The sequence below is a fragment of the Phalaenopsis equestris genome, unplaced genomic scaffold (genome assembly GCF_001263595.1).
Source record: "Phalaenopsis equestris unplaced genomic scaffold, ASM126359v1 Scaffold000201, whole genome shotgun sequence".
Lineage (NCBI taxonomy): Eukaryota > Viridiplantae > Streptophyta > Magnoliopsida > Asparagales > Orchidaceae > Phalaenopsis > Phalaenopsis equestris.
Genome location: NW_018164643.1, coordinates 192756 through 204221, shown reverse-complemented (window position 1 = coordinate 204221; position 11466 = coordinate 192756). Strand labels below are relative to the sequence as shown.

The 11466-nt window shown below is 33.8% G+C and overlaps 1 protein-coding gene across 1 annotated transcript in view; it reads right to left on the bottom strand.

Annotated features, from left to right (window-relative positions):
• Positions 1–2563, bottom strand: part of LOC110022632 (probable serine/threonine-protein kinase PBL16) — a gene marked incomplete at its 3' end in the record, with an annotated part of 11001 nt that extends 8438 nt beyond the window's left edge. Inside the window, exons 1-4 of the mRNA XM_020721678.1 lie at positions 2292–2563; positions 1846–2195; positions 1622–1757; positions 288–424 (exon numbers count right to left, since the gene is read on the bottom strand). Coding sequence (XP_020577337.1) covers positions 288–424; positions 1622–1757; positions 1846–2195; positions 2292–2355 — 687 coding nt within the window. The remainder of the gene's footprint in view (positions 1–287; positions 425–1621; positions 1758–1845; positions 2196–2291) is intronic.
• Positions 2564–11466: the final 8903 nt, after the last annotated feature.

The following is an 11466-nucleotide window of genomic DNA, read 5'->3' as shown; positions in this document are numbered from 1 at the left end:
GCCAACAGAGTAATTGGAATAATTACATACCCATCGCCTGAAATATTACTATTTACAAACTAGCACCAAATAATTTTTTGAACTACTAAACTGATGGATTTACGTATACCACAATCAAACCAATGAAAATTTGATAAAAACGAAAAACACGAGTTTAGCTTTTATTGTAAATTTTGATATTTAAGTGAGAATTTGAAAAACGAGGATGATATATTTGTAAGTAGCAATGTTTTGAGTGCTATTATGCAACAAAGGACTAAACAATAGTGGAATTTAAACATAATTACCTCATCTAACAAAATGTTAGGTGTTTTAAAATCCCGATGAATAACCGGACTTTTAGCTTCATGGAGAAATGCAAGACCATTGGCAGCGCCATATGCGATTTTCACTCGAACACCCCAAGAAAGTCCGGGCAGAACTCCTGCAAATGAAAAAGACAAAAGTGCAATTATGAAGAATTCACAGGTGCAATATTACAATGTCAACAAAAGAATAACGCAACATATTGCATATAAACTTATTAAAATGTAAAGCCAACATATTGCATATAAACTTATTTAAATGTAAAGCCTTGTGTGTTCTTTATTCTATCTATATGAAAAATGAAGATTCAAGGGCATGCTTGGATGATGGATGTTTGAAACTATTAAAATAAGTCTCATGAGATAAACAAAGTTGTAAAGCCAACTGCTTGCCATGATGAAATAAAAAAAATGAAGTTATAATGCTTATAGATTGACGTATGTAACACCTAAAATTTGATATTTACATAATAATATTTTGTTGTCATAACCCATGCATGAAAAGTCACTTAAGAAGCTAGTAATAGTAGTAGTTTTGATATATTATTAAGGATTTGGGTGTCATGCTTATATGTAAATATTAAAAATTAGGTGACAGATATGTAAATACATAAAAAAATGTGTGGTATGTATGCAAAATGATCCTTATTGATGTTACAGATTAATAAAAATAAGGCACGCCTGAACAAAACAATAAAGGAAATTGACTTGCTGCTATTTTGTCTTTGCTTTTGTCAACTGTCAGTTAGCACAAGAAGTTTCTTACAATATTTAATTTTTTTAAATCTTTGACTCTTTCAACTTATATAGACCATCTATATATATATATATATATATATATATCATAAGACCCATTTGGTTGCATCATATTGAAAAGAATAAAAACAAAAAAAAGGGTTAAATTAGATTAAAATAGCTGGGAAATTTACATAGAGAACACACAATTCTTTTGTATTTACATATCAAACATCCAAAATTTGATATTTATGCATGAAAATGTGTATTGTACTTTTGATATGATGTTAGTACAAGGAAAAGTAGATTGATGAAAGACTAAGCACTGAAAATAAATAACTAATGTTCTAAGAAAATCATATTTTGCCTTCTAATGCACCTATTTTCTCATAAAGCTTTACATTTTACATTTATCACATTAAACAAATATCACCATTATACACTTTTCTTGCCCAAGTAAGATGATATATATGTAAAAATTAAAGTTTGGTTGTTAGATATGTATATATAAAGAAATTAATCGGCATTCATGCAGATCTTCCAAACAAAAAACAATTTCATACAAAAGTTGGTATAATTACTTGAAAACAGATGAGTTTCCACACTGCCCAAGGGCACGAACTCATACACAAGAACTCGGTGGCTCTCCTCGCAGCAGTATCCAATCAACTTCACCAAATTTGGATGTGAAAGTTGCCCTAGAAATAAAACCTCCGACTGCAAAATCACCATTTTTAATCACCCGGAACCAGTAACCGATCATCTAACATGAAGAAGAAGAAGAAGAAGAAGAAGAGTTAGTTACCAGCCACTCTCTGTGTCCCTGAAAACTTTTATCTCCATCATGAACTTTGACAGCAACTGGAAGAGATCGAATCCCCTTTCCCAAACCTTCTGTGATTAAACCCTTATAAACAAGTCCAAAACCACCTCCTCCGAGAACACTTTCCTGACTGAAATCCCCTGTTATTCCTTTTAGTTCATCGTAGGTGAAAGCAATCAAAGGATTTGCAGCAGAATCCCTGCGCAGCTTTTCAACTTCCTCGGGAGTAGTTGGCAATATACAGTGTTCTTGCTCATGCTCCTCCTCCTCCTTCTCCTTCTTTTCCTTCTCCTGCTCTTTCGCTAAAGAAAGACTGGTGGCTTTCGGAGATTCTGCCATTGTTTTGGGGCTTTGATTAGGTTAGGGAAGAAAAGGGGGAAAAAGCAGGTTCGAAGGATAAAAAGGTGAAATTTTTTTTAAAAAGTTACCTGATTTTGCAGTGGAAGATACTCTGTTAAGTGAAGGAATTCCGATGAAGGAGCAATTACCCATTACTGATAAAAGAAGAAGAAAAAAGTGAAGCTTTCTAAGCTGACGGAGAAGCCGACTCCATGAACAGAAGAAGGGAGGTTGGAAGGGGGAGGGAGGGAGGAGGAAAGTGAAAGGAATGTGTTTTTTTATGAAGACAGGAGATAAGATCGAAGACACATCCGAGGTTTTAAATATGAAAAATTCAAAAGGTAGAGATGAGTAAATGGGAGATTACCCGAAGTCTTCTTGGTAGGGATGACCGGAAAGAAAAAATAAAGAAAAATAATGAAAATTACCTGCTGTAGATTTCAGTGGGATTTGTACTTTTTAATTTGGATTTTTTATTTTATTTATTTTTTTTTAAAAAAAAATTGATCGTAGATCAATCCCATAGTCTGATCGAGGGGCGAATCTCCTTACAGAAAGGTGTGCAATTTAATTCTACGCAATGATCGAACCCCCGACCAGACAAATTTACACCAAAGGCTGCAACCAATTAGTCAGACTAAGGCACACATATACCACTTTACTTGTATATATATATAAGAAGTATTTCATTTTTTTTATGTGGTATGTGTATATGCAAATATTCTTTTATTCTTAAAAGTTGAAATAGTGATATTTTTATGAGACCAAAAATTTTGTTGGCATAATTATAAACAATACAACTTAAATGTTAGATATATAAATATTTAGATATTAGGTGGTATGTATCTAAAATGCAATGTTAGGAATCCTTAATGATAATTTAATTAAGGGATCATTTACATACAAACCACTCAATTCCTATGTATTTGCATGTCTAGCACCTAAATTTCAATATGTATATACATACCACCTTACCTATAGATTAAAAGAACGTTAAAAGGGTGGTATTTTGTTATGTGAAAAGAAATACTTGAGTTGTTTGAATGTAAGAAAAGGAAAGTTTAGGTGATAGATATGTAAATACGTAGAAATTGGGTAGTATGTTTGTAAATACTTCTTAATAAAATTAGAATTACACACTATGGGGAATTCTAAAACATATCTAACTCAACTTTTATACATGTGATGTAAGACATTTTAATTTTTTAATCCTTGTTTTTACAACAAACAACATAAATATCCACTCAGAGAGAGGAGAAATTATTGCATCACGACACCTGACACATATTTTCATCAGAAGTCCAATTAAAATTGGCCACATCAAAATATGGACCCCACTGAAATACACTGGTTGATTGTTTTTTAAAAGCGTGGGACCCATTCTAACACATGACCAATTTTAATTGGACACTTACACAATTTTTATGCATTTACATATTTATCTATTTACATCAAAGTTTAATATTTATATTTATTATACTTTGATGTCATTAATCTCTGCATGAAAAGATATATTTCACTTTAAAAAATAGTGATGGCAGTATTTTTAAGGTGATATGAGATATCGAATTGGCGTGCATGTAAATATGGGAGTTTAGGTGTTAGATATGTAAATAAATCAGAAATGCGGGGTGTGTATGTAAATAACTTTTGATGTAATCTTTCAAGATTCAAGTGTCCCCCAACACACACAACATTAATGAGAAGGGAAAGTAGGAGAAAAATGAGAGCTTTCTTAATCGGTTGAATGTAACCTCACCAAAATAGCTTTAGTGGGGCTTTGATGTTGCACATATTTGGCATTTCCCACTTTCTCTACAGCTTCTTTTTTTCTTTTTTTAAGGAAAACATTAAGTCATTTTGTTTTCTCGTGGGTGGAGTCTATGCAGAGTCTTGTATTATTCGTAAGTTCATACAGCCTGGTAAAGAGAGTCTGAAGAACTTGTATTGTAGAAAGAAAATAAGAGAGGGGGAGAGAGAGTCTTAAAGAATGTATTGAATTTTTTTATCTCCGACGAACAAAAAAATTTAAGCCCCTCAAAGGCCCTCTCTCCTCTTTCGCTTAACAAATACAGTAATAAATGAGTTGTTTTGTATTGTATGACACCCTTTCTTGGAGGCTTGAAGAAAATACTGAATTGGGTGTTAGATAGTGTTGATACGATGCTCATCCTGGTGTTTGGGTGAAAGTAATAAGTCTCAAATGTCGGTTGGGCGACATTTTTAATAATGAGCTGATAGATGTTCTTATTAGTCATGATAACTCTATTTGATAGCTTCCCTCACACAAGAAGTTGGTTTAGGTCGTTCTTTCGAAAGAAGTGAATGCAGCTACTTTGGTGAGTCGGCTCAGTTCAATCGCTTTAGCAGGTAGACTCGAAGAAGTAAAAAAATTTCGTATAATTATATTTTTTGTATACGCCTACTATCAATCGATTTTTTGGCTCTAGATTTTTTTAACATTTGATAATTGAATGGACTATTTTACACCATTCCTCATCAAATTTATATAATGATTTTATTCCTACTTTGGACGGAATCATCAAATTTTCTTACATATCTAACATCTGAACTTTAATTTTCACATACGTGCCTGTTTACCTATGTATGTAAATGTGAATATTTGGATGGTATGAATGTAAGAAAGCAAAGTTTAGTTGGTATATATGTAAATACATGGAAATTAAAGGCTTGCACGTAAATACCCCTGATATTTAGGATTGATGCCCAGCCACGACTGTAAACATCAAGCTGCATGGAGTCAGCCAAAAATATCTACCGAGTTTCTCTGTGTCGGGGGGAAAAATAGTACATCAAGACTCCCGATGCATTCAGAGTTTAATGATGGGGTACCACGTGTCAAGTGAGCTCCATCATTTCTAATATTAGTGTATTGTGATGGAATCCACTTGACACGTGGCGTCCTGTCATTGGACTTTGACGTAATATTTACTCGTGTTGGGGAGGGAGGCTGCGGCGGGGCATGGGGCCTGGGAGTGGGGCTGCGGGGGAACAATTTATATCATTTTCAAAGGGCTGATGTTTGACTGGAAGTGATCAACTTTGAATTATATTTGACAGAGTTAATTATATCTAACGTAAAAATAACCCTAAAAATATCTTGAGAAGGCTAAAAATTATTTAATTTATAACAGATGGTGTATTTGTCTCGAATTTGTCATTTTTATATTGAGAACCAATAACTTAAATAACTTGTCAATTTATATAAAACTATTTGGGGTATGTGTGTGTGTGTATATAGGTACATACATGTATATAGTTATGCATATGTATGGTATGTATGTATGTAACATGAGTGTGTGTATAGGTATATACATGCATACATACATATGTATATTTATTGAAAAATATGTTGTTGCGTGTTGGAGAATTCACGGCGGTAGCATTATTGTAACGTTTCTTAGCATTGTACGAAAATTTAACACACACATAGATAGAACAAGAGTTGAATAGAGAAAACACTAGATAGTTTTACATACCCAAAGCGGGAAATAGCAAGAGGTTAGGCACAGTTGAAATGGTTTCACTATTCATATATAAGTCACAATATTTTTCCAGAACTTGAATGATAAAAAAGTTACATTACAAGAGTGGGGGAAATCGACTTTAACTCTCACTAAAGACGAGGCATAAAATATCGCGGAAGTGATAGCGACCTAGTTGCGACGATGGATGACTGACGCAGGGGATATGTGATGGAAATCTGGATTCAATTTCATCGATTGCGGTTAGCGATAGATAATAGTAATCTAAGAATCGTTGTAGTGATAGCTAGAGAACAGTACTCCGATGATGGCACTCCAACAATGGAGGTCTAACTGTGGCAATGGCGTCAAGCTAGCACTAATGGTCTGACGACAACTGTGATAGTTTTAGAGCAATGGTGGGAGACAATGGCAATAGTAGCATTAGCTAGTGACTATTGGTTCGTTGGCTGGTAGAAAAAGGTGCTCTGATGATAGTAGGGGACATGAGATAGTGATCCGTCGAAGTCGATAGTAATCTTCAGACAATAACTACAGGTGATACATTGGCGGGACTATCCAATTACAACAACTATGGAACAACAACATTGGCCAGTCGATGTTGATTTGGTTGTGATAATAGCTGAATTATGGTGATCTGGAAATGATGGAAATGAAGGTGGCAACACCTTTTTTAGGTGACCACGACCTAATGACTCTTTTGGAGCTTCAACGTCGTCGGCTAGGTGACAGTGGTTTGTGGGTGGCATTCACAACAACAATTCCAATGGATGGATAATGATAGTTTGAAAATTACAGCTTACTGTGACAATGATGGTGATAATTAGACAATAGTCATATGGAAAAGATGAAGGTGTATCACAAGTGTGGTAGCGACCTAATGACAGTGATCCAGCATCGCAATGGCTAGATTATGGTGATTCAACAGAGCGATGATTAGGTAACAACAATCTGTCATAATGATAGCTGGGTGATGATGATTCGACATAATGAGAAATTGACCATGATGATCTAACATAGCGGCATCTGTGATATGATTATCCAACGATTGTGGTGATGGTTTGGCAATGACAACTTGGTGGTGAAGGTGGTGACTCGATGACGGTGGTTTGACGGTGTTGATGGTGGTGGCAGCTTGGCATCGACCAGGTGACGGTGGTCCCTTGGCGTAGACAACCCAAAATCTATGATGTTGGCATGACGTTTGCAATCAAGCACAATAAAGGTGGTCTGATGATGGTAGCTTGATGGTGGCAATTATAGCCTTACAAGATTGGTCTGATGGTACGGGCAGTGGCATGACATTTGTTAGGTGATGATGGTCCAATGGTTGCAATAATAGTGGCAGTTGTTTGATGTTGGAGGTTTGGATTGATAGTGATGATTTATCATTGTTCAGGTGATAGTGGAACAGTGATTGGTACAACTTGACGATGGTGGTCCAACATAGCAGTAGTGGTCTAATGTCAGCGATCTGGCCTGACAGCAGTGCCCGACGTTGGCTAGGTGAGTGCACTTTGACGACAACGTCAGCTCATGATAGTGATTTAATGATAGAGGCAATGACCCGACATTAGTCATCTGATCATGGTTTGAATATGGGCGACAACTGACAACAGTGGTTCAAGGGTGGTAGCGGTGGAAAACGACATTGTCCAGGATGTTATTAGTAGAATTCAAGTTGGTTGGTTGAAGTGGAGTAATTCTTCGGGCTTATTGTGTGATAGAAGATGACCGCTTAGACTGAAGGGAAAATTTTATAAGATGGTGGTGAGCCCTCCAATGCTCTATGGCACCAAATGTTGGCGTCGAGATGAGAATGCTTAGGTGGATGAGTTGCTTTGCACTTAGAGACAAATTGTGAAATGAATATATTTGTGCTAGGGTTGGTGTAGCTCCAGTGGCGAAAAAAATTAGTGAGAATTACCTTAGATGGTTTGGTAACATTAAACGTCGATCATCTGATGATTCGGTTAGGAGAGCAGATATTTTAGATTTGACTTATGTTAAGCAAGACAGAGTAGACCTAGAAATGCTTGGGCATATTGTATAAAAAATTATATTAATTTGTTAAAATTAAATGAAAATATGACACTCAGTAAGACACAATGGAGAAAAATGATTCATGTAGCCAATCCCATTCAGTGGGATAAAGACTTATTCTTGTTATTATTGTTCTTTGGCACCATTAAGTAATAATATAAAACTATTTTAATTTACACATCGAGTAATTTATTGGAAAAATTATTTAATTTATGCTAAAGCTAATAAACATAAATATTAAGGTACATTATATATAAAAATTGATTAAAACGTAAATGAGTCCTTGAGAAAAAAAAATGTAAATTGTCATTGATTGAGCATTTTATGAATTCTTCAGTAAGCTATCCGTTCAACAAGAAACATAGTATTTATGAATATAAATAAATAAATGGAGTATGTTCAAATTTGCCTATTCCTATAAGCAGTTTTTAAAAACTCATTCAAAGTTGTTCTTCGAATGCACAAATTCATCTGTGTGTGTGTGTGCGTGCATGTGTGTGCCGCATATCCCAGCTTGTTGGTTGGCATCCACGGTATAAGGCCCTTGAGGTTGGGGTTTTGAATCCCCTTCGGCTTGTTGGTTGGCATCCACGGTATAAGACCCTTGAGGTTGGGGTTTCGAATCCCCTCTGACACAGTTAGCCTTAAGTAGGTGGTACTCAAATCAATCCCCTCTAAGGCCCATGGCCCAGCCTGTCATAGCAACAAACATTCTAATGCTATTAATTATTTACTTCAGTTACTGTTGTTAATAATGTCAATGTCATTAACCCCAAACCTTAATTTGTCAGATGATATATCTACTAATTTTTCTCTCTTTTTTTTTCTTTGTTGGTTTTGTATGTCTTCCTAAATTTTATTGCTTGAGATTTTATGCTCTTCTTATTTTTTTGGGGCCCCCAATTTATTCAAGGTTTTATAACTTTTTATTCATCTGTTAATTTTTTTTATTAGAGTGATGTATGTTGTTAACAATTCTGCTTTTAAGAAGGATTTGTGAGATTTTAATTATGTTATTGGTTAAGGTATTAATGATCTTTGTTTATTTTAATTGGTATAATAAGCAACTAAATAATCCTATTATATGACTTCTTGATTGGGCCTTATATAATTCTATGTGGATTAATGCTTTTCCTAATTCTCATTTTAAAGTTATAAAATCTTTTTTTTTTATCATCACCTTATGTTTGTTAGTTTGGGTAATTCTGATAAAATATTTTGCTGATTTATTTATATTAACTTTCTTAGTATTATGTCCTAATTTTCATTCTATTATCTTTAATAGTTGATATAAGCTCCTTAAGGGGGGTCTTTCATTTGTTTTATGTAATTGAATTAGAAATGTTAAAAAGGCTCTTAAGAAGGCTCTTAAGGGTTGGAATTGGAATTTCTATTATATTATTTATTAGCATATTGCTGATATTAAAGACAAAAAAAGTAAAAGGTGTTGAATCAATTAGAAGTTAATCCTCTCTGTAAAAATCTTCTTGCTTGAGACTCTAATCTTTAAAATGATATTTTTAAAGCTTATGTCTATGATTATAAGTGGGCTAGGAGAAGGGCTAAATTCTCTTGACTTTCTAGAGGTGAGGATGATGTTAATTTTCTTTATTACAAAACCAAGTTGGTATTGTTAATGAAATAATTTCCTAATTTTTCAATTTGCTTAATAGCCATATTAATGATTTTTTGTATTAGGTAATCAATTTTCTATAAAAAGAGTTTCTTAATAATGATGATTGTCTAGCTCTTTCTCTTAATCTTTGGTTGATGATATCAAGCAAGATTTATTTTTTATTGGCTTTAAAAAATTATTAGGGTGGGATGATTTTACTTTTAATTTCCAAAAATACTGAGATTTTACTTGTTTTGTTGCATTCTTGCTACTAATATTTTTTTTTCTTAAGACTTTTATTCTTCCTTTGATTACTATTGATCTTATTTCAAGGAAATCTGATGCTAAATCTCTTATTTCTTGCAGACCCATTTCTTTTTGTAATATGATTTATAATTTTAACATTATTCTTCTAACTATCAAGCGTAAAACCGTTCTTCATAAAATTATTCATCCCGTGTTAGCAATTTTTATTAAAGATTGTGATATTTTAGATAATATTATTTTAGCTAATAAACTTATTTATGGTTTCAATTTTTATAATTATGCTAAAAAGTTGTGTTAAAAACCGACTTAATGAAAGCCTTTAATAAAGTTAGTAGAAATTGTCTTTATGATTATATGTACTTCTTGGGCTTTCCTCTTATTCTTGTTAATTGGATTAGAGCATGTACTAATAAAAACAACTGTTGTATTTGATTATTTTCCTTCTAGCTCTGGCTTACGGGGTAATGTTACTCTCTTTCTCCTTACCTTTTTGCTATTGTCATGAATGATTTTTCTTATTTATTCGAGTATGATATTGATAATGACAGCTGTACTGGTCATGTTGGAAAGGAGATTATTTCTCATTAATTTATGTTGATGATCTTCTTCTTTTTGGTAAGATTGATAAAAATTATATAAATATCTTTCATTATTTCTTATTTCTTCTTTTTGGTAAGATTGGTAAAATTGTACCTCCCATGACGTATACGACGTCTTCCTTGCTTCACCCGACACAAAAAAAAAAATATATATATATGTGGGTAGCGGGCGGTGACTGGTGTGGGCCGGTGCTTGGCTGCAATGGTGGGCGAGCGGCGGCGAGAAGTGGCTCGTGGCTTGATGTCTCATCAAAAAAAAATTTATCATGAGGCACAAATCTTGATGCATTTTGAGCAAGAAATATCCCAAATTTAAATTCAAGATTATTCAGACCTCATTGTAAGAAAATTTATGGTCAAATTGAGTGTCTTGATAAAAACTATACGATAATACTGAAAATGATCCAAATCCATATAAGCCCAAATAAAACAATTCAAATGTTCTTAAAACTTGGCATGCTTATAGTCAAATTAAACGTATCAATGAGAGTAATAACCTATGATCAAGAGAATCAATGTAGACTGTCTGATTAAATATCTTAACAATTTTCCTGAATTTATTAAAAGAAGACTCTCAAAAGCTAAAAGTAGGACTCAATTCTTTAGCTGAAGATATGAGAGCTGACTCTTGAAGTCCTACGTTTAAAATAAAAATATTATTTGGATTCACTTTTCACAAAAAAAATATAAAATAAAATAAAATAAATAAAAAAAATTTGCACGAACTTCAAGGAATCTTGGATGCCATGATATTAATTGATTTATTACTAATATTATATTAAAAGAGTTTTTATTTCAGTACTATGGTCTCCACGATATAGCGGGCGAATTTCTTCTAATCGTATGCTACGAAATTCTTGCTGCAATTTCGTGGGCCGGGACTCCGGCCCAAGAATTGAAGTTATATTTTTTTTAATTTTAAATGTTTTTCACGCCATGCCCAAATCTTTTAGTTTTTATTCGATTTTTACCTTCTCAGATATATACGTAGCATACAAAATCTATATAAATGTAGAGAGCAAGAGAGCGGTGGATAGAGAGAGAGAGAGAGAGAGAGAGAGAGAGAGAGAGAATGCCGCTAAACTCCATGAGGCAGCAAATGGCAGCCATCTCCCACTCCACCACCACGACCTCCTCCGTTGAAACCTCCCTTACAAACATCTCCACCACAACAGAAAAAGCCCACATACAACTTACAATACCAAACGGCCAAGCCCAAACAATCAACAGCCCA